The 23,604-nt window shown below is 49.0% G+C and overlaps 5 protein-coding genes across 5 annotated transcripts; 1 reads left to right on the top strand and 4 right to left on the bottom strand.

The window, feature by feature from the left end:
• Positions 1-892: 892 nt before the first annotated feature.
• Positions 893-2,813, bottom strand: ACHE_41301S (putative dihydroxyacetone kinase (DakA); the record flags this gene model as incomplete). Its single annotated transcript, XM_043279595.1, has 4 exons — positions 893-1,524; positions 1,571-2,196; positions 2,252-2,759; positions 2,807-2,813. 4 exons carry the CDS (start codon positions 2,811-2,813, stop codon positions 893-895), a joined length of 1,773 nt encoding a protein of 590 aa, XP_043137259.1.
• A 1,032-nt stretch (positions 2,814-3,845) lies between these two features.
• On the bottom strand, positions 3,846-6,719 carry ACHE_41300S (cullin family protein; the record flags this gene model as incomplete). Its single annotated transcript, XM_043279594.1, has 5 exons — positions 3,846-3,906; positions 3,968-4,328; positions 4,377-4,799; positions 4,849-5,905; positions 5,964-6,719. 5 exons carry the CDS (start codon positions 6,717-6,719, stop codon positions 3,846-3,848), a joined length of 2,658 nt encoding a protein of 885 aa, XP_043137258.1.
• A 548-nt stretch (positions 6,720-7,267) lies between these two features.
• On the bottom strand, positions 7,268-7,957 carry ACHE_41299S (uncharacterized protein; the record flags this gene model as incomplete). The annotated part of the gene is made up of 1 exon (XM_043279593.1): positions 7,268-7,957. One exon carries the CDS (start codon positions 7,955-7,957, stop codon positions 7,268-7,270), a length of 690 nt encoding a protein of 229 aa, XP_043137257.1.
• Positions 7,958-8,641: 684 nt separating this feature from the next.
• On the bottom strand, positions 8,642-13,914 carry ACHE_41298S (nuclear pore complex Nup192/Nup205 family protein; the record flags this gene model as incomplete). Its single annotated transcript, XM_043279592.1, has 5 exons — positions 8,642-8,692; positions 8,754-9,025; positions 9,079-9,234; positions 9,291-13,640; positions 13,731-13,914. 5 exons carry the CDS (start codon positions 13,912-13,914, stop codon positions 8,642-8,644), a joined length of 5,013 nt encoding a protein of 1,670 aa, XP_043137256.1.
• Positions 13,915-14,262: 348 nt separating this feature from the next.
• On the top strand, positions 14,263-23,336 carry atmA (DNA-binding protein kinase TEL1; the record flags this gene model as incomplete). The annotated part of the gene is made up of 8 exons (XM_043279591.1): positions 14,263-14,341; positions 14,399-14,441; positions 14,503-15,840; positions 15,898-16,238; positions 16,291-20,749; positions 20,799-21,189; positions 21,240-23,256; positions 23,317-23,336. The coding sequence occupies 8 exons, from the start codon at positions 14,263-14,265 to the stop codon at positions 23,334-23,336; spliced, it is 8,688 nt and encodes a 2,895-aa protein (XP_043137255.1).
• Positions 23,337-23,604: the final 268 nt, after the last annotated feature.

Here is a 23,604-nt window from a genome sequence, read left to right as displayed (position 1 = left end):
TTGATATTTCATGTCGATATGGGGACAAGGCGTTAGTGGTGTAATTCAACAAAAGTGATAAGCATCACGTGTGTCAATCTGAAGACTGTAACCGCCAGCATAGTGTGCCACTCGTAACCATAGCAAACAATACTCATCATTCATCCTCGACACCTGATGCACTGACGCAATAATAAGTCTCAGGCTTATACCATGTCTATTCCCCGCGCTATGGTGTGGTAATTCGATCCCTTGTACTCCGTACAAGCAATGTACGTGATCTCTGGTCTCGGCAAAAGTCCCTTTTATTGTGAGTTTCAAAGTTACTCCGCATAGAAAATTCCATGCACCGGGGGATTTTATTCAAACTCCGAACGCAAATCCTGCGACACGAATACATCGTGCCAACCGGTATAACCCGATTGGACAACTTATTGACTCAAACTGGTTTCGACATGTGCTTGTCACTATCCTTGTTGACACAGGGTTGAACCAAGAAAGGCGGGGTAACGTTCCACCAAGAACAGCACACCACATCCATGTATTCATTCATGTATTATCGACTCTACACTTTGTATGGTCCAAGTACCAAAAGTAAGCAAGCTATCCCAAACGGGAAAAGGGTGCCAAACCCCACCCGGGTCGATCGACCCCACATATTCCCGGAAGTAGCTAGGCTGCATGCGTCATTTCCGCATCCGGACGAGGTCATCTGAACCGTCTAAAAATGGAAGACCCGAGAACAAGCTAACCTTAAGTCTTCCGTGGCTTCTACGTGTCTTCCGCAATCTAACCTCGGCAATACTTTTTTTGAGTCATACAGCATCATGGATTATGATTAATATACCAACTATCGTAACTAATCTGTACACGAAGAAAAAGGATCGGATCGGGAGAGATTGGGAAAAGAAATCTAGATGACCGCCGCGGCCAATCCCTTGAAAAACTCACTCAAGCCGTACGCACCCGGATCCGGGATCTTCCCCACCCACTCTTCCTCGCCGCCAACATACACTGCCCGTCCCAGACTGGCGTGCATGTACTTGGTGGCTTCGCTGCCGTCCTCGGCTGCCTTAGCGGCCGCCCCGAGGTCCTTGGTCTCCGTGAGACGCGTGCAGAAGGGCACCAGCGCATCGATCATGGTGCGGTCTCCGGGTTGCGCAGGGGTGTACTTAGCCAGTGCATCGCGAGAGTACTTGAGTGCTTCGGCCCAGACTTGTGCGGTAGCGGGTGTTGCAGTGCCCTTGTCCTGGGCGCGGAGGCCGTGGGCGAGCGCGTTCAGGAATATGGCGTAGATGGCGCCTGAGGTGCCGTCCATTGTGTTCTCGACAATGGTCACGATACGGTTGACAGCCGTCACGACGTCGTCCTTGATGTTGGCCTTGGGGTCGTTGAGGAAAGCAAGCACGGCTTCGGCACCGCGCTTGAGACCGACACCGCAGTCACCGTCACCAACGATCGAGTCGTAGCGGGTGACTTCGGGTTCTGCGGCGATAATGCTCTTGAGACCGGATCCCAGGACCTTCTTGATAACAGCGGGATCCACTGTGTTTGATTAGTTATTGTCGCAGAAAAAGCATTTAGGACTTACACTTGACATTGCTGGGCTGTTCCTCAGCCAGCTTGGTCTTCTTAACCTCAACATGCGAGCCAGCGCGCTGGTTCCACGTCTCTCGCTTGATGGGAGCAGCCCAGCCAACAGCCTGAGCTTCCGCATCCAACAGGTCAAGCATGCCCTTGCCCTGGCCTAGACCGGTGTCAACGACCTTGAGTAGCGAAACACTGAACCCAAGACCATTCAGACTGGTCAGGAAGGTTCCCTGCAGCACACGGCAAGGCCTGATCTGGTAATCATCGTCAAGCTGACGGTGGACTTCATCGGTAATACCGGAAAGTTCAAGGGTACTCAAACCACCGAGGTTGTTGATCAGCAGGACGAATTCGTCACCGGCGTTATGAGTAATAAAGGCACGGTCCGGGTCGTTGTGGTCCAGAATCTGGAAAAGCATAGTCTTCACTAGCTCGGGCAGGGTAGCCTTGGTTCGGTGAGAACCGGGTTCATTGTGGATACCCATGCCAACTTCGATCTCGTCATGGGGCACCGTGTCCTCGGGAATGGGACGGCCAGGGATGTGAACGTGCTCAAGAGAAGCACCGACAGAAGCCAGGTTCTCGTTGGCCAATTGGGCCAAGTCAAACACCTGCTTAAGCGAGCCACTGATCTCGGAGTTAGCAATGGCGCATACAATTGCTTGTGAAACAGGAAACATACCCTTCCTCAGCCAATGCACCAACCATCTTGAGAATCAGAATACCACCCGCAATACCCCGACGGCCAACCTTTCCACCTTTCTTCTTTCCCACACCGGCATCATCATTGATCGCAAAGAACTCTGTTTGAATACCTGCTGCGCGGGCCTTCTCTGTAGCCATACCGAAATTCAGGACATCACCAGTGTAGTTCATCGGGATAATGAGAACACCCTCCTCATTGTCAATGTAGTCCATAACACCCTTGCGAATCTGCTCTGCAGAGGGCGAGGCGAAGATAGTTCCAGCGATGGAGGCATCGAGGAAGCCCTTGCCGACTAACCCAGCAAAGGCGGGTTCATGACCGGAACCACCACCGGAGACAATGGCAACCTTGCGCTTTCCTTGAGGATTGGGACGGCGGAAGATGATTTTGTGTTCGGGGTCGAAGGCGAGGGAGGGATTGGTGACAGTGAGGGAGTGGAGGGCGGTTGTGACGAGGTGGGAGGGATCCGAGAAGAAATGTTTTGCTGTGGATGTTAGATATGGCCGGTATATGGGTGTATAGGGTACATACTCTGCATGGTGACTTCTATGAGGAATTGGTATAGGAGAGATAGAGGATAGGATAGAGGTACAAGTAGAATAAGGTAGAATAGGGTAGATCTGTATCAATTGAACAGACCAGAAGACCAGCTTACAACCCGGGGAGCAAGACGGAGAGGAATATAGAGATAGAGAAGGATACAAGACCAAAGAATCGAGACACCAGCCGAATAAATAACCACCACCTCCTCCATCCCCCGACGCAGACCACGACGAGAACGAGAGGATGACAAACAAAGAATCCCAACAGGTTTTGTCCATGTGAACACCTGACCGACCCGCATTGCCTAATCGGGTCGGGACATGTCCAACTATAGACTGCCAGATCAGGCAAAGAATGCCTCGGCTTACTCTCTCCGGAATTCCGCTATATTCATACTCCAATCAAGTCAATCCCATTCCCCGTGGGACAGTGTGTCTTGTCTGTACTATGTATGGGAGGAGGATACACGGGGGACATATTCTCTGCATGTTCTCCCGTACCGGGTGTCGGTGAATGGTCCCTTGCGCGTCCCAGCCGTACTCCGTACAGGAGCAAAAGCAAACCCCAACAGGAGGCGGTCATGGGACCTGAAAATTTGTCCCGATCCAGACCTGAAAACGATCATGTGCACCCCCGGCTGACTAACCTGGGATCGATTGGATCGACGCGTCCCTGAACTAGAGCTTTGCACGTGATGGTCTGGACTCTTCTGGTTCTGACTGATCATTTGAGTCGCCTACTCCGGAGTACAGAGTACAGAATATATACATCTATTTGTATAACGGTGTACTCATTTGTACGGATTACAACGCAGAGAACATATAGAACACACAAGCTACTGTAAACTACAAATAAAAGACCTTCTAGAACAAAGCTTCCCCGGATCCACCGATCTCGGAGCCGTTCCGAGTCTGGAGTGCATACGCCCATATCCTAGTCCTTGTACATACTTGTCATCCAATGCCAATTCATTGTATAGATATCCGCTATATTCAAATGCTACCCCTGTACTCCGTATATCCAACCATTACGCAACATACTGGTACCGATTACCCTCTTCCCGCTCCATGTAATCCTTTTCAATCAACCTGCGCACGAGTCAGTATCAAGCACATTTGATATCACTCCAGTTTTAGGAAAGAAACTCACTTCTCTATATTTTCCTTGATTTCTCCCACCTCCAACATCCCCCGACTTCGTGTCGCCTTGATCACTTCCGCAACCAACTCCGCATGGGTGATGGTCTTGCGGCTCTTCATGATTCGCACGATCGCTGCTTGCGTCTCCATGTGTCGGTCCACCGCCACTCGTTCGTGCGTCGTCTTATTCTCCTCTTTCGTTTCCTTCAGCTGAATCTGGTTGATCTTAATCCGCATTTTCGGATCCGTGAAGGCCTCATTGAATGCAAACTCATCTGTTGGATTCACATCTCGACCTTTCGGTCGCTTGCTTAGTACCCGGTACTTGGCGCACGCTAGTGACTGTAGTGTCCGTTGCAGTTCCACATCCGCTAGTCGAGTTAGCAAACCGCCCAGCATATATAGATCAGTTGACTTACGCAACAGCGTCGCTCCCTGGATCTGAGGGTACTGCAGCGTCCCGCCTTCGGGAACGTCGTTGAACAGCAACAGTACAATCGCCTGCGATGAACTGACCATCAATTCCTTGACTCCCTTTGGGAACCATGCTCGCAATTGACAGTGCGCTAGTTGATGCTTCCAGTGAAGTCTCCGTCCATTATATTTGTTGTGGTAGAATTGTTCAAAGTCGTTGATCGCTGTCGCCACCACCGGTGGAATCCGCACTTGCACATCTGGATACGTTGGCCATGATGCTGCTGACAGCACGTTGACATTCAGATCAACCGGCAACCGGTGTTTCCGTTGGCGCTGAATCGAGCTGTATCCTGCCATCTCGTCGCGCGCAACATCCATGTCCTTGAACATCGACTCGAGGTTGTGTGTGAAGCTCGATCCACATTCTACTGGTGGTTAGCGAAAGGAAACGCGAAAACGAAATATTCGACCAACCTGTCCTGAGCTTCGCCAGCATACTCTTCTCCGCATCGTCGCTGGCACTCCGTCCCATCAATAAGCGACGCGCCAAGTCGTTCTTATAGAATGTCTCAAACACCAGTTTTCCATGCACAAACCGGAACAGATCCAGCACCTGGTCCAGCTGGCGATTGATCTCAGCATCCTCATCTGCAAGTGGCATATCCTCCAGTTTCCGTCTTGTTGGTAACTTCCATCCGCCTTTCAGAAGCCGGTCCACGTGTTTGGCAATCATCTCTCCCATCTTCGTCTCCATTTTCGAGTCCTTATTCATAAACGCGTCGAACGATTCTCGCAGTGTATGTCCCAATTCCTCGTGACGATGGAAAGAATCTGTCCAGGTGTCGTCAAGCTGCTGCTTGAATTCCAACAGCCGTGGCACCATCTCCCCCTCCTTGTCCTCGTCAGCGACGATTTCACTGCCTTCTTCCACAATGTAGCTTCCGAAAGCGGGCTTCAGTCGACTACCAAGATCTTTACGCTCCAACAGAGCATACAATTTCTCCAATGCCGTCTTGTTGCTGGCCCGTAGCAGCCCAAGAATGTCTTTTTTGTCAAGTAAGAAGTCCTCTTGGCTTAGTAGAACTTCATCCAAAATCTCAGATAGCTTCTGCTTCGTACTCCGGCTAAGAGAAAAAAGTTCGCATCGATTCACCTCCCGCGCGATCAAGCGATGGCTATTCTCCACAAATGTAGCGAGGTACCCGGTAGTCTCCTGCTGAGTCCACAATGAAAAGTAGTCTTTCGACCGCGAAACTAGAAGCGGTTCATAATCGCTAATGTACACGTCAAGACCATGGAACAGATCGATCGCGTTACGGAGCAGGGACGAGTCGGCCGTCGTGTCGTTGCCCTCACTCCGGTCTGCCTCCACCAAGTCGCAGGCACCCTGTAAGATCTTAGGTTTCAAGATCGCATCGGAGAATATGTACGATCGAAACTGAAGCAATCCCATTTCGCGGATAACGGGAAACTCTTTGGAGTGAAGGAGGAACGACTGGTCGAGGTAGTAGAACATCCAGCGAACCGTTACCTATAAACGATCGAGTCAGTTCCTGAAATACCGCCCACCTATATTGCACAGTACATACCAGCTCTGACTGCCATGTTGCCCATGTGTCTACCACGGCTCGTAGGGTATCAATGTCATTCCCACCTCCAGCTTTCGCGACCAATGTCTCCCGTAGCTTCCCTGACACATGTTCTCGACAGCAGTCCTGCAATTTCTTGGCCAGAATCGCCGCTCTCCCTTGGCGACATACATTTTCGGCGCCCTTGTAGAGTTCCTCCAGCGATGTCTCTGGTTTCCCGCCGCCGAAGACGGTACCCAATGCCGTATCCAACTGGCCCCATACCTTCTCAAAGTATGAATCCTGGTTCAGCCGTGGAGTCGTCCGGAGGTTTTTGACGACCAATTTCTTCGCGCCGGTATGTGGTGTGAAGTTGCTTTGACGGGATGTCGCGAAGGCGGGGCCAGCTTTGGCCGTTGGGTTGTAGGTACCTGGACCAGACGAGCTCTGTCCAAATGCCCCGCCTGCCCTGGAATCCGAATTCGAGAAATTGTACATACTAGTGGGGGATCTCAGTGCTTGTGGTCGAGTCGACGACGATGAATCCGAAGGAGTGGGCGATAATCGAGCGCGCTTGGGGGAGAGATATGGCGGATGGCCTCTATCCTGGTTCCTAGACAGGAGCTCTGAAATGGTTTGTTGCTGTTGCGGGAGAGGATGTTGTGGTTGTTGACGCTGAGATGATGATGATATTTCCTCTTCGGGATTCTTTCTCTTGCCAATCGACTTGCGCTTACCGGTCCTGTGCTCGGTGGCGCCTCTCGAGTTCTGCTGCATCTACCCGGTTCTGTCCGCAACGGGAAGCGTTTCAGCGTTGGAAAGATCCAGCAAGTTCCTGAACCATATAAACATGGCCAGATTGTGCCGAGTGTTTTGTCGTTGGGCAAGTAGAGGTGGCAAGTAATGATGACTGAGAAGGTGAGGAGGTGAAGAAGACGAGAGGGCGACTCCGCAGGCGAGGTTGGCGGAGATAAGATAATACGTTCGTGGGCGTTGTTCCCTACCGTAGTGATGCCATACCTGGGTACATACATGGACCACAATGTTATGCAGATGTGAAATATAGTTGAGGTATTGACTACGATATGCTAAATGGGCATATACTCTTACTGGCAGAGTGGAACACAATTGATAAGTATTATACTGGCAGATTATCCATGAGCAGCATGATATATCTTGAACTACAACATAAATATGATAACACACAACTTAACCCTCTTCAACCCCAGTCATGAATGGAAACAGAAAATCCACAAATAACAGTCTTCATTCCAACAGCAATCCCTTCAGTCTGAGCGGCGGACACATAATGTCAACAATTATGTTTATCCAAATGTATTCGATCCGACCACTCGCAAGCTGGAAGCACAGTCGACAGTCGAGACCCTAGAAGGCTTTTGAGGCTTGTTGAGTTTCAGGTGTATGCCACGCCCTTCCATGTCGACCTTCTTAGCCTCTATGAGGTTGGAAAACCTTCTCAGACGGCTGAAAGGTATTTCCTCTGAACCTCCAGCAATACTCAAGATATGCTGCGATAGCTCCATGTCCTTTATACCAGCGCAGGCTTGGCCTATCAGGAAATCAGGATCACTGTCACCTGCTTTCAAGCATTGTATTTGTTTTGCCAGCACTTCCCACCGGTACACGTAGTCCGAAACGGATTCATTCGGGAGCTGCTCCAAACTTCCAAACTCACGACGCAAACCCTTCTTGTATTCATCCATTTCGAGTGCTCGAGAGGGAAAGGTAGCAAGGAAGAACGACCTCAAATTGGGCCAAGACCGACGGAGTTCCTTTGGAGTCGTATAGTACCATCGCCTTGCTTGCCCTTCGAGGTGATGTCTGAAGACCCTGATCAAGTCCTGTTCGATGATATCCTGCTTTGTCGCCATTTCTTCGCTGCTGAGATTTCCATGCCCTGAAATCACATATTGCTCAACTTCGTCAATGAATTCGTCAGCGTCCTCCACATCAGGTTTGGATCCGTAGAAATTCTTGGGTGCCAGGGACACCATCGTGGGTTTGTTTGACCCAGCGAGTTCGGCTTAGGGAAGTACAGAGTAGTATCGTGCGATGGATCAAGTTCTGGCTTGATAGCAGAAAGCTGACATGAGAAGATGAAGTTGGGGCGGCCGGGAATATCCAAGCAAGGTCGCAAGTTTGGTGGTACAGATATTGACCCTGTGACCTTAGCAGGTTGCTCAAACCAAAATGAGAAACCGTACGTCTACGAGGCCATTACAGTGCTCTAGACAAGGCTTCTATCTTGAAAAGAAGGCGCTGTCAACACCATCTAGAACAGTACTCAATTCTTACCAGTTCCACAGAAATAGTCGTTTCTTACCTTGACCACGACATGCTGGTTGCGAACACGCTAAAACCTAGCGACGGCTCATTGTTACTGGTCAAGGCACCCTGCCTACACGAAAGCTCCTCGCATCTAACAACTTCCCAGTGATAAACATGGACTATTTGGGTGTGAGTGTTATTACGAACAACGGTGGATATCGTCAATGTTGCAAGAAGACCGGATAATGTCTTCAGGAATATAGCCTGTAACATCAATAGAAATAGTATACCAGACGGCTGGAATAATGCCATATGCAAAACTTTCATACACGTTTCATCTCCATAAACCAAGCAAGATCGCAAATCAACAAATATCAGTCGAATCCTCATCCGTCCGTCCCAGCACATCATCACGAGAACATAGACGTACTGGATTGTTCCATAACTTCCTGGTCCTCAAACTATTCAAGCCAGTTAGTAAATGATAGGCCGATGACTACGTATAGAGAGGAAAGAACATACATCCAAAAAGCCCGTAGCAGCTACCAGCGCCATATACGATTTAGTCAAGTCGCTGAGCGTTTCGTGGTGGTCTGCAGAACCAGCACCCCCGATTTTAGCAAAGCGCTTGAAGATACCGACCATGCTTTGCCGGTTCTCAGCAAGGAATGCACGTGTTTGCTCGATCATCTGCTCGTTGTGGAGTCCTCGCACGAACACGGCAGAGACGATTACTCGGAGGACGGCAAGGAGAAGATCATAGTATTTCCGGAGAGCATCGGGATTATCAATATCTATGACTGTTAGATGAAACTCAATTTCCAGGATTAGGATGAACGGTACTAACCAATGCCAATATCAGGGTCGGCAGCAAACAGCTGCGATTCACGAACCGCATCGAAAAGTCCGGTCTTAATAACATGGATAGCTCCATTCTTCGTTTGACAAAGCTGCTGAAGTAGTGACAGTAGTGATTGGTAGAAGGATAACAGGAGAGGCGTGTCTGAAGAAGCAAAGGTTAGCAAAGGATAGAACAGCCATGACACCTCATTAACATACCGTTTGCTTGGGCGTTTCGAAGCTCAATGGGAAGCGCCCGAATAGCATCCAAAAACAGACCGAGATAATTCGACTGCGATATTGATTCCGCCAAGATTGAATCTGCTTGGTTGTCTAGGGTGGCGAGGAGGTTGAGCAAAAGAAGCGCAGATACACGACATGTCTCTTGTCCCGAGTATGCATCGTCGCAAGTGGCTTCGATAAGGGCAAGGCCGGCCGTCTTAACGACCTGCTGGCTGTGGCGCCTCAAGTTTTCATGAGCAGGGTCAGGAGATGCGATCCGCGTGATGTAGTGCGAGCAGATGTTGTAGAATGTCTCACGTAGATTCACGTTGCCAGTGGCCAAGATGATACCACGAATACAAATCTGAAACAGTTGATGGAGCTTATCATCGATTATATCTCCGCTTCGCGTGGACTTAGCCTTTGATGTTGTCGATTCCAGGTTACTGATGAGTGTTTCAGCCAGTCGTGCCAGCTCGGTCGCCTCCGGAAGATCTTCTTCAACGGCCGTTTCGAGTTTCGGAAGAATCATCTGGATGGAGTGAAGTATGAAAGTTGGACTGCGCCCACCGTCAATGTCAGAGCAATTGACCATAGTCGTGATTAGTTCGGCCCACGACCGAAGTGCGAGATAGCGGTTATAACTGATCTGCCTGTTTCGGTTCGTCGACTGAACGAATAATATCACATCCCCAGCTTCGACCAGGAAAAGCTCCTCGTCTTGAGGCCGCAACTGGCCATTGTCCAACAAGTCTTCCTTTCTTACTTGAATAAGCTCCTCTACATCATCCACATCGTAGAGGACAAGAGACTCATCCGCTTGCGGCTTAGCACAGACTTCGAGGTCTAAAGCATCGAGAAAAACAAGCTTGGGTGGCAGTAGTTGATGCGCGATATCCAGGTCTGCAAAATCAAAGAGATCGAACACAGTCGGATGGGAAACAGTTTCACCAGTCTCCACCCGTGAGGTTCCCAGAAGCGTCGATAAAATTTCGGTTTGGAGAGTTGACGAACCGAGTTTCGCAGCTGACCGAATTTCAGTGGCAGCATAATTATATAGAAAACTCCGATACAACAAAAACTCCGCTAAAGCAGAAGCTGAATCAGAAAGCCAGAATTCCTCCGTGACGATCAGGAACCCGTTCCACATCGTGTTCGTTCCAATAATGGGCTGGCTTGCAAACATGTTTACAAGGAATTGATTCGAGCGCATTTCGGAAAGCGTGAAGAAAGATGCAAGTTTGGAAGACCACAGATGCTTCAATACCTCAAACGCCATGCGCTTGAGATGCACCATCCAGGGCAGAATGTTCCCGTCCACCTCATCGGGATTACTTTCCAAGAAACCAATAACGGCGTGTAAGAGGGACATCTGGTTCGCAAAGAGACCGTCCGGAGCCACATCAAGCATGTTGCCAACGCTATTAAAACCAAGCAGAAGATGAGCGACTGTTGGGCGGTCCGTGATCATTCCGAGACACGTATTCAGCAGCGCAAGTAAGCCCTCCCGGATAACATATCCTGAAGACTGCGAACCAGATTCTAACTCCCTTAACTCAGGCTGCATGTGCGTTACAAGCGGACGAGACACACTGTCGACATCCACCTCGGCGCTCAGGACTTCGACAATCTTATTTGAGGGGCGCCATTTGGACAGTTCGGGAGACGATAATTTGTTGAGTCTCTTTGAGCTTGACAGTTTTTCCAACAACCCCATCGACGTCACGGTAAGCTGCTCGTGACCAGTTCCGCAGTAAAGGCACAAAGCAGGTACGATAGTCAGGTTGTTCAAAATGCTGTCCTCGAACGAGGAAAGAGCCGAGTTTGCTACGTTAACTCTGCTACCCCCAGCCTGGGATCTGATTAATGGTCGGACAATATTGAGATAGGTCGACTGGAGTTCCATCATCTCATCCATAACCTCAAGACTCCTAAGCAGACCCAACACCAATGTGGATTCGGATGGTGCTCTGGAGACCTCCATTATGTCTTGGTGGGCGGTGGCAAAAAGAGCTTTGAGAACTTCTTCGTTGAACAGCCATTCAGCCACCCGCGCGAAGGGATGAAGGCGAATATAGGTAACCAAAGATGATGTCTTGAGTGTAGAGTCTGAGGCCACTGTGGGTTGACTGAGCACTGTAACGAGGTTTTCGTTAAAGCTCCTCAGGCAAGCTAAAGCAAAGTCCAGGCAATTGTAGGTCAACAAACGGGCTTGCTGTTCATTGAGGTCCGGTACTTTTTTGGATAAGGCTTGACCCAGAACAAAATCGACATAGGGTTCGATTCCCGGCATGCGATAGGAAGACCCTAGTGATTCGGGGAACGATAGCGACAAAGGGTTTCCGGAAGTATCGATAATCGGGGATACAAGAGTGTGGATCAGACCAACAAACGCATTGGCTTGATTGAAGCTCTCACTGATCTTCTGGAACGCTTGCTGCTCATGCCACACGAGAGGGTTCGAGACCATCGGAGCTTTGCTGAGGCCTGATGCGCCCATTGATCCACCAGAGATCCACTGATCAAGCGAAAGCCACATTTCATGTCCGTTTATAGTCGACCTGTCTGTCATCAATGCTGCAAGAGTTTTGAAGGTGGTGGCTCTCAGGTGAGTGGGTATCGGCCCACTGCACAATGTCAGCAAGGTACTGACCAGGTTAAACGACGGGTGATGCAGCATCCACTCTCTTATAGTAGCACTTTGTTGGCTCAAGTGACCCATTAATCTGAGATAGCATGTCAGCATTACTGGGCTTTCTGGCTCGCTCATGTCGGCTGATTCTGGTTTCCTCGCACGTAAGATAGCCTGTGATGTGGTTGGTGGTTTCTCAATTACGCGAGACGCATAGAGCTGAAGCTCGGCAAACATCTGGGACCAGTTCATAGAAGTTGGGCGCCGGAACTTGCCAGACATGAACTTGTCCTCTTCAGACAAAAATCTATGTGCAGCAATGGCATTCTCCTCTCCGCCAGCTATGGAGCAGAGTAGCTCGCAGAAGGCGCTTACGCGAGGGACCGTTTGCCTTTTTGAAGCCCACTGGAGGAAACCGTAAAGATTACCATCTGGATCAGCCCAGAACTCCTGTGCTGCATCTGCTCGATTATCAAACGCAAAAGCCATCACCATCAGGAATGACTCGAGATGGGTGCGAGCTTCCACCAGTCCACGATGCAGGCTCGATGTCAAGCCATCTCGAAGAGCGGTGATTTGGTCCAGCCGCTGCGTGTCCTCTTCGGTCTTCAGCATACGAACAGCGTCGGGCATGTTCGCGATACACGACTCGACGAATACCTCCAGATTCTCCATCAGTAATTTCTTTAGATATTCCGAGCATGAGTCAGACTCAGGCATTGCTGCGGTGCTCTCCTTCAGCAACAGTGCCACCAATTCACCCCGGGCTGGATCCCCCTGCTCTTCGTTGTTTACCCCAGCGCAAACAGCAAGAATGAAGTCTAATCCTCCGTCATCCAGTGCCGTCATAAACATTTTCGTACGTTCTTGCGCCTCCTTCTCGAGGTCCACCCCTGGCAGCGGAGACGATGGCCCATCATAATCCCATCCACTGTACACAGCGAGCCACAAGGCGATGACAGCGGAATGGAAAGCCGGGAGAATCCAAACCTGGCCATCTTTGCTAGAAGCGGTGATTGCTGTGTGTAGGCTTCTTGCCTCCTTATACGAAGCAGCACTCTCGGGAGAACCATGTTTGACGAAGGACGAGATTATGGAAGGAACGTAATGAACTAGCAGCCCATCAAACCGGTCCAGCTTTCTTAAGCGATTCAAAAGATGTCGGATTTCTTCGGGACTCGTGTAAGGGCCTTTGAACATGTAGCATAAAATGGCGCCAAGCGATTCGTGTTGTTGCTGTAAGCTGTTCCGTTGGTATTCAATGGCCTCCATGACATCAGGATCCCCGGCCTGACCAACGATCGACGCCTTTTGAATCTGCTCACCGAGAAGAATAAGTGTTTTCTCAATATCTTCCATCGAGCTCATGACCTTCCTTGCGTAAAGAGAGGCATTTCGTAAAGGAGCGCCTTTGATCTCGAGAACATGGGCCACCACTTCTTGCATAAGCTCCTGAGTCATTTCCTTTTCCACTTCAAACGATGATTCCTGGAAAACGAGGCGCAATGCTTCCAGCAAAAATAGTCGACGCTCGTGGAATCGCATAATCGCAGCGATCAGAGGGGGTCTGTCCAACAGTTGAGCCTCCTCTTGGGCCACCAGGAACATCTTCGCCGCTTGTAACTCATCGATATTGATAGAATCGGCCAATTCGAGTACTCCTTGTTGGAACTCTTGGTTGACGGAGTATTCCACGTCGTCGAGAGTGATCTTCCCTACACCGAGTCGTAACCAATGTCAGCGCAGTTCTCGCAGCAGCAACAACAGCCATTGTTTCCTCTGAGACTTTGTTAGCATTTTCTTACCCGACATAACGGCCTGTCGACTAGCATTGTTCTTTGCAGGCTTGTCCAACAGCTTCCTGAAGTCGTCGATGTGCGTCTCCAGCTCAACGCGGAGCCGGTCAATGTTTACCAACGACGAGTCCGAAAGAGCAGAAAGATCTTGGTACAAGCCACGAAGGCCTACCAGGGACTCTCTCTCCTCCATTGTTGGAAAAGCCGTTTGCAGTCGCGGAGAGAGGAAGAGGAGGAAGCGAAAAGAGGTACAGGTGGTGCTGTATGAAGCTACCTAGAGCTCTCTCTTTCTCCGACTCTTGTCGCAGGCGAAAAAAAAGCGTCAGATTCTCCTCACCGCCTTCAGATCCGGCATCACCAGAAATCAACAATGAACAACGCTCTTTCTGTTTTGCACAACTCGATTCAGTGTCGGAAGTTTGTCTATTTGATGGTTTTATACTTGAGCTCTTTTCTGTTCTGGAAATGCCCAAGTGAAGAATGACCAGATGCTGAGAAGCGTTGCTTCTTAACGCTCCGCGCCGGCCCAGTATCAACAACCATGGAAGAAATCAGGCTGGACAGGGCAATTGCATTGCTCTCATCAGAGAAGTTGAAGGACCGAAATGAGGCTTTATCTGGTTTGTGGAAATCCTATGATACTCAATGGGTTGCCTGCTAACTGGTGTATCTGCTAGATTTGAAGCATGTCCTCCAGCAGAATAAGCAAAGCTCGAAACTGTACGACAGACCTAACTCTATGAACGAGAATACGAGTTGATGATCGTGTGTATCAATCTAGTCATGCCGTGGATGACAAAGCTTGTCATAAGATTTTTGAGTGTTTGTTTCGATTCGTTGCGGTTGAGAGGACGTCATATAATCGCGCAAGTTCCAAAGGAGCATCGAGCACCCGTTTATCTACATGCGCATCCGTTCTTCGAATAGCAGTCGATGTATTCTTACGCAATTTGAGGTACAAGACCCTTCGCGCCATTGTCGACCATATTACGGAGACTCTGCCGACGCCGGAAGAAGGACTTTGGGAGCCGTTAAGTGCAGGCTATACAAAATGCTTGGTCGCACTTTTACGTTATCCACCGCACGTCGAACACTTGAGCAGCAGCGAATGGGGGAAGCTCATGAGCTTTTGTTTGAGAAGTCTCGGCGTTATGGAAGATGATAGCCAAACGAGCTTTCGGGATAGTTTTCGGTCCAGCTTGGATGATTATTTGGATGCCAGCGGCCGCTCAACCCCATCGAGACCGACATCATCTCTGACAATCAGAGATAAGTATACAGGCAATAAAAGTGTCATTGGAGAGATAATAGTGTGCATACAACTTCTAACAGCGAGTCCCAATGCCCCTGTGCAAGCAAGCGCCGAGAAAATACTGCATGGGTTGGCGGAGTATGTGAAGTCGTCACCTGCCGCTGGAAGTGGACAACAAGCTGCATTCAGTAGCATCAATTCAGTCGTCACTAGAGTACTGTTTGACCAGTCGGGCCTCGCTCAAGAGTTTTTGTTTGATCTCATTCCTGTAATCCGACGTCTTTGGAGTACAAAACTTGCAGGTTTGCGGGATGAATTGCTCGGAACTATCATGCTCTCCACAATCGTTTTGGCTGATGCAGCCCGAAGAGAACCCTCTGAATCTCTGTCTCATTTGATCGAAAGCCTCATGGGCACGCTTTACTCAGAGTATATCAAGCGGCCTGAGAAAGAGATTTTACAGGTCGATGAATTAGTTTTCAACCACAAGATATCGGCCAACATAGACCGAGTAATCACAGGGCCTCTTTTGGGGAATGCTAAATCGGAGCATAACTGGTCACTTGTTTGGGTCATCTCGTGTCTACTCAAACTGCTGGAAGACATAGCTGCCCGGTTATCAACACCTCAAGTCCGAGAGGAAGTATCCAACAAGAAACAGCGTTTTACTTCAGAAATAGGGGATGTTTTGCGTGACTCGTTTTCGTCTCTCGGTACAAAGAGAATTTGTGCATTGCAGCTTATCCCAATTCTCATAGAGGGCCAAGCCGACATTGACACGAAGGCGCTTCTCCTCCAAAGGTTGACACCTAGTATTTTAGACGACAACGGCACGGTTTCTTCATGGACGATGGTGGCCATTTCAAGGTTTGTGTATTCCCCACCTTTTTATCATGCTATGGCTGACCCAGAGGTACAATACAGCATTGCCAGCAGTCGAGATGCTAAATCGCCCTCTCTGAACAAGTACTGGCACCAAGTCTGGGACCTGGCATCCCGAGCTTCGACCTCCCAAAGCACATCCAGAGCTGCCTGCAATCTCATGAACGTTATCCTACAATTTGACCTGCTAGAGTACTCCATCATGGCTGAGAAGATTCGTTCAATGCTTTCTTCTGTCAACTTAAGTGGCCCTTCCACGCTTACGGATTCGTCGTTAGCTTTCTGGGCTGTGATAACCCGCATGGGCGCACAGATAAACCCTGGATCAATGTCGAACGTGTCGAAGCAGGTTTGTGCATGGCTGCGAGAGGCTTGGACAATCGGTAGACCTTTATCCAACTCCTCTGGTTATCATCTGTGCTAATGTAAAATCAGGGACTGTGACTGACAGGATCCAAACGGCACAGGTTGCCGCGTTTGCACGACCCCTGGACCTTCTAAACCTGCTACTAGCCTGCACGAATCGACCTTTCGAGCTTCCTCATTCTCCATTCAGAGGTCCGACAGGTCTTATTGCGAAGCATTGGCACTTCTTTCACAGCAACCGGAATCTGCTCAATTATCTTTTTGATCTCGAAGGTGCAATGTGTCCTGTTAATCCTTGGACCATAGCCGAAACGCTATCTCTAGAACAATCCACTCGGCAGGATCCAAATGATGCAGTCGTCTTAAATCTTTTGCAAGCCAAATCGGAACTGTTCCTACAAACCTGGCAATCCTTGTCCGAGGAGAAGTCACACCATATAACAGTGGATGTTTTGCAGATACTTGCTTCCTTTTGCATTATGACCGCCCTTTACGTAGAGTCTTTACCCACACAGGCTGCTTCTCAATTGCAGGTCTTGCGGCGCAATAGCAACACCCTCTGGAATAACATATGCTGTTTTCTTGCGCGCGGCGAGACTACTCTCATTGGCGCGTGCTTAGAACCACTGTCCTTCCTCATGGACTCAACCACGTGTTTCTTCAACTCGAGGTCCGTGGTCTCCAGGGCCCTCAGCTCCCTTGTGCCGCCAATTTCAGCAATTCTTGAGAACGAAAGACGGAGCCAAGGTGAACTCTCGCATGCAAAGGGTGACGAGGCCATGGATCTAGACGACCCCTTGTCGAGCGCAGATAAATCGTCAGCGGTAATCGATCATATCAAAGTGTTGAATAGAGAAGCGATGCCTCTGTTCTTCGACGCCGCGAGTTTTCAGCGTTGCATGACTATCCGACTATCCATCTTCCAGAAAGGAGAGGCAGATAACGATAAACCAGGGAGATTCATTGCTCACACAGACCTGGTGGGATACTTGACCCAGCTAGATGAAGTTGATTATCTAGCCGCGCATCATTGTATGCCCGATGTCTATCGAGCATGCTCTCGTATGGATCGGGACACTTTGCTCAAGATTCTAGAGGATATTGGAGAGAAATGCCTACCGAGCTATGAGCTCGAGCGCTGCGAAAGTTTCCACAGCCTCTGCATTCGCATGATGGCCAGTTGGGTCAGTTCATGGACCAATATGCAGGATGACACCCTTAGCGAATCGGCATCTGACATGTACACTTGGTTCATGGAGGTCCTTGTGGCAAGGAGGAAAGCCTCGTCCAGGGTTCATATGGCGCTTTCCGACCTACTAGGTGCTGTCATAAGTTCTAATCCGACATACACGAATGACCAATCTAGTCCTTCTCCACGGACGAGTCTCTTGACAATCCTCCAGGAGGGAGATGCCCCAGTGAAATTCAACGCTGCTAACTTGTTACCCCGTTTATTTGATCAGTTTCTACTGAAAGACCACGATGCCATTTTTGATGATGTATTGGAGAGTCTGCCTCGAGACCCAGATTGGGATGAGGGCATAGCCCTTCGCCTATATATACTGGCCCAATTGGCATCCCACTGGCATACTTTGCTTCGCAGAAGCATTTACCATATGTTCGAAACGCCTGCTCAGGTGCCACATTCTCTTTGGTATGCTGAGAAATGTCTGTGTCAGGTTGCAGAAGCACTTGGTCTCGAAGATGCGAGAGAGTTATTTAGACTTTTCTCCTCGCAAATTCTATACACTTGGACCGAATCTCAGTCAATCAAGTCCATGCCTTTTAGCTTGTTTGGATACACCAGTCTCAGTGACATGTTGAAAGACGTTCAGGACGAGGTCGTGGGTCAAATCATGATGCGTGCTAATGGAGATGAGGCAGCCGAACTTTCGAAATGTGTGAACATCCCGTTTGACAGGCTTTTGGAGGGATCCTTTTACAAAGCCGAGGCATACAGTATCGCGCGCGACATCAGTATCCCACCTGGTCAAGGACATCATCCCAAAGGGGTTGAAACGGGAGTGAAGAAAGCTCTGGGGACTGATCGCTTTGTGAAGCTGGTTGAGAAAGAGTTTCCCTCAGTAATCGCTACGTTCTTTAGGACACTTGATCATTACGGCCAGATTGAAAGAGCTTTCTCAAAGCGCGAGAACTTCCAGGCGGCTCTTGATATCCTGCAACGTATCACCGCCAAAAGCTCATCTATTATAACACTTTCCGCCAATCAACAACCATCTTTCAGGGCACGGTATCTTTTAGATGAACTTGAATTTCTTTGCAGACGCAGTGGATATGAATTTGAAACGATATGGACTCCTACATTGGTAACGTTCGTTGGAAGGACTCTCATTGAATCGATACACCCAGCACTTGGGTCCTTACATGCATGTTCTGTCATCCGGAAGATCAGAATCCTGGTTTGCGTCGCTGGTCCTGTCATGCTCCAAGAATACCCATATGAAATGATAATCCATGCCCTTCAACCTTTACTCACCGATATCTACTGCTCAGAGGATGCTTTGGGGATTTTTTGGTACCTTCTTGAGGCTGGGGAACCTTATATGACTGAGAAGCCATGCTTCATGGCCGAGGTTGCTGTCAGTACCTTCGCGTCCTTGAAAAACTTTCTGGAATCGTCTCCAGAAAGTACGGCACAAGAGAACCAATTCAGGATAGCCCTGGCAAAGATTCGGGAATTCATAAAGTGGTTCATTGGATTTCTGGACGGATACAGTTCACCTGTTCTAGACGCAAGGCGAAAAGAGGCATTCAGACGACTGTTGAAGTCTTCACAGCATATTTCCAACACCGGGGCTTCTTTAAACGGCGCAAAGGAACATGAATTGCTGCTTGAAATCCTTAGAGATCAGAACGCTGGAAAAAGCCTGCTTAGCAAACCAATCTCCGATCATGTTGTTTCCCTGCTTTGTGCCGACTCTAAAGTGCTGCCCGATTATCGCAGTGCCATCATCGGCAATGCCAATGACCCTGTTGCTAGTACAACTGCGATATACAAGACGCTTCAAAATTTCAAGCCGGGGCCTGAATACCGGTTGTGGGCTGCGAGAGTCATTGGGGGAGCTTTTGCAACCACAGGAAAGATCAGTGATGTCCTTTCGAGAGAGCAGGATCCTTTTCTCTTTGATATACACGATCTGCCATTAATGGATGACTGGTGTACTTCGAAGGCTAGGATAATCCGAGTACTTTGCAATATGTTACAAAGCAGCAGCCATTTCGAAGTTGGTCTTGTTGAACGGACGTTGCAGCTGATTGTAAGCAGCATTCAAGAAACCCAGAAATTCAACGGTTGTGCAGGTGTGATACCATTATCCTTGATGAACTCTCTCATCTGGAACCCCTATCATTGTCCTGCCCTACCGCTTTCGACTTCTGAAGAGAACTGGTCGGAACAGCAGACAAGCTGGCCTGAGGTCTCAGCTGACAGTTTTGCTCGAAAAATCGCACTATTTCTATCGAAATCTGCTCCACGAAACCCTGTGATTGGACCACTACAGAAGGTTCTGAATGCAATACCCGGCCTAGCGAGTCAGCTATTACCGTTCATTATCCATGATATCTTACTATCAGAGCTTTATGGGGAAGCAAGAGTCCGTGACAGTTTATCAGATATTTTCAAAGAAGCCTTATACGAGGTTGAAGACAATAAGATCCCGCATGTACGACTCGTCATTGATTGTATTCTCTATCTTCGGGACCAGCCACGGCCTCGCGAGACCAAGATCGTGGATCGTGATGAGTGGCTTAATATCGACTACGGAGAGGCGTCAGCAGCCGCGAACAAATGCCATTTGCCCAAGACGGCACTACTATTCCTCGAGATCCATGCGTCCCGAGTTCTGTCTAGTGCTCGCCGTTCTTCACTTGCAAAATACGAGCCTCCATCCGACCTTTTGCATGATATCTTCAAGGATATAGATGACCCAGATCTTTATTATGGCATCCAAAAAAAGGCTTCGTTGGATTCAGTGATGGAGATGCTCGAGTATAAGAGCTCAAGTTTCAAGAACCTCCTCTTCCAAAGCGCGCAGTATGATAGCGACATACAAATGGGTGACGGATCCAGCAGACACGGTATTCTCAAGGCTCTTAACTCTACTAACCTTCAGGGTATCGCCAATTCGATGGTCTCTATTTCCGGGGATACGAATGACACATCAGGGTCTTTCGATAGCATGTTGCAGTCTGCAATAAGTCTACGGCAGTGGGATATTCCTGTTTCACCTGTTAACTCCTCACCTGCCGCGACAGTTTTCAGGGTCTTTCAGAGCCTCAACACTTCGACAACTTTACCCGAAATTACTACGTGTCTGGATGAATGCCTTCTGTCTACCTTAGATTCATTAACGAGAACAGATCGGTCTGCTACGTCTCTCAGAACGGCAACAAGAGTTCTAGGTATTCTGACAGAGGTGAATGATGTCGTGAGCGCTAGGTCTATCGAAGAGGTAAGCCAAGGATCGCTGGACATCATGACCAGGAATTCCTGGCTGAAAACCACGAGGTAGGCGCTTCACAGTTAGAGCTCTTATGGCAGATACTAACCAAGACAGTGTGCATGAGATAGGGGAGATATTGAGCTATCATGAGGCACTGTTCTCTTCAATAAAACAGAAGAATTACCTAAAGTCTGCTATGAAGTTGAGCGATGACGATGCGCAGCTGCTGGAGGTAAAGGTGATCAGGCGGTCACTTGAGATTACAAGGAACCACGACATGCCTCAAGCCTCACTGAAGTCAGCTATATGTCTTTCAAAGCTCGCAGAAGCGTGTTCATCGAAAGGTATCAATATAGAAGGAGCGGCGAAATACGATCTGGCCAACGTTCTATGGGATCAAGGCGAGATGACCACATCCATTCGAATGCTTCAGCAGCTGAGTGGTCAGAAGCATCTCCATAGGCAGGCAGTGCCCATTAGCCGTGCAGAACTTCTCGTTACGCTGGTTAGTTGTCCGATAATGTTTCTCGCGTCAAAAGCTAACGTACTTTATAGGGTCACCATGTTGCCGAAGCCCGTTTGGAAGTGCCAGAGGTCATCATTGAAGAGTATTTGGACCCTGCGGTGAAGGAGTTGAAAGACCGCTCGGAAGGGGAAGACGCCGGTCGAGTATATCATGGATTTGCCATGTTCTGCGACCAACAGCTACAGAATCCGGATGGCTTGGAAGACTTCAAGCGAGTTGAACAGATCCGTAACCGCAAGGAGCGAGAACTCGACGCCCTAGAGAGCTTGCTAAAGAAAGCACAAGGGAGGGAACGGGAAAATCTCAAGAACCACCGGGCAAAAGCTAAGCAATGGTTCGACCTTGACGACATGGAGTATCAACGTCATTTGAAAAGTCGAGAAGCTTTCATGCAGCAATGCCTTGAGAATTACCTCCTTTGCTTGAGGGAAAGTGAAACCTACAATAATGACATACTTAGATTTTGTGCACTTTGGCTCGACAACTCAGACAGCAAAATCGCAAATAAGGCTGTCTCTCAATATCTCAACGAGGTGCCAAGCCGCAAATTTGCGCCGTTGATGAATCAGTTAACTTCGCGTCTGCTCGATATCACGGATGACTTCCAGAATCTACTCACCACGCTTATCTACCGCATCTGTGCCGAGCATCCTTTCCACGGAATGTATCAGATCTTTGCAAGCAGCAAATCCAAGGGCGGAAAGGACGAGATAAGCCTGTCGCGACATCGGGCTGCTGTCAAATTGGTGGATAGCCTGAAGGCCGATAAAGGAATAGGAGGAACTTGGGTTGCCATTCACAACCATAATATCGATTATGTGCGATTTGCGATTGACCGAGTGAACGAGAGATACAAGAGTGGTGCGAAAATACCGCTTAGGAAATTACCTACCGGCCAACGTCTTGAAGATGATGCTGCGTTGCAGAAGCTCCCGCCACCTACGATGAACATTGATCTCCGTGTGGATGGTGACTACACAAACGTTCCTAAGTTGGCCAAGTTTCTTCCCGAGTTCACGCTTGCTTCGGGCGTTAGTGCGCCTAAGATTGTCACGGCTATTGCAACGAACGGTTTGAGATATAAACAACTGTTCAAAGGAGGAAATGATGATCTTCGTCAAGACGCCATAATGGAACAAGTGTTCGGGCAAGTTAGTAGTTTGCTCAAGGACCATCGAGCCACACGGCAAAGAAACCTGGTCATTCGAACATACAAGGTTCTTCCGCTGACTTCCAATGCGGGAATCATTGAATTCGTGCCGAATACGATTCCATTGCATGACTATATATTGCCGGCGCACCAGAGATATTACCCGAAGGACATGAAACCAAGCACTTGCCGAAAGCATATTGCCGACGTCCAAACACGCACCAACGAGATCCGAGTCCGAACATACAATCAAGTGGCCGAAAGTTTCCGACCTGTCATGCGATACTTCTTCATGGAAAGATATAATAACCCCGACGACTGGTTCGACAAGAGACTCGCATATACGCGAAGCACAGCAGCCATCTCAATCCTCGGACATGTTCTCGGGCTTGGTGATCGACATGGTCATAATATCTTGATGGACGAGCAAACCGGAGAAGTGGTACATATTGACCTTGGAGTAGCTTTCGAGCAAGGACGCATTCTTCCCATTCCCGAAGTCGTTCCCTTCCGATTGACCCGAGACCTAGTTGATGGGATGGGTATTACCAAGACCGAAGGTGTCTTCCGCCGCTGCTGCGAGTTCACCCTCGAGACTCTCCGGCAGGAATCCTATAGCATCATGACGATCCTCGATGTCCTCCGATACGATCCACTATACAGCTGGTCGTTGTCTCCCCTGCGGATGAAGAAGATGCAAGACCAACAAGAAGCGGGTGGTGCTCCGGAGTTTCCCAGAGCAGGTGACCAACAGGCATACAATGAGCCTGGTGAGGCTGATCGGGCGTTGAAGGTTGTTGAGAAGAAACTGAGCAAGACGTTGAGTGTTACGGCCACTGTCAACGAATTGATTCAACAGGCAACCGATGAGAAAAATCTTGCTGTCTTATATTCTGGTATGTTTCAACCATTTCTTTCAATGCCTTCGGTTCACGTTGCTTACTATTACATCACAGGCTGGGCTGCATATGCATAGTTGGTATGACTGGGATTTGATTGTGAAGTTTATCGACTGAATAGGAATTCCGGGCGAGAAAAATGATATGTAAATTTATGGGGCACGGAAAAGTGTATATTTAGGCAAGACATTGTCAATGGTAGCAAAAATCAAAGCATGCTAGATATTCTCGACGGCCTTATGCAATTGCACACCAGCGGTGGAGGATGTGATGGGGCTAGTGCTTCTTGAGAGTGCCGAACCAAGACTTAAAAAGCTTCACCTTCTGTTTGGAAGCAACCAGGAA

Source organism: Aspergillus chevalieri, chromosome 4 (assembly GCF_016861735.1).
Source record: "Aspergillus chevalieri M1 DNA, chromosome 4, nearly complete sequence".
In the NCBI taxonomy this organism is placed as follows: domain Eukaryota; kingdom Fungi; phylum Ascomycota; class Eurotiomycetes; order Eurotiales; family Aspergillaceae; genus Aspergillus; species Aspergillus chevalieri.
This window is presented reverse-complemented; position numbering and strand designations above follow the sequence as displayed.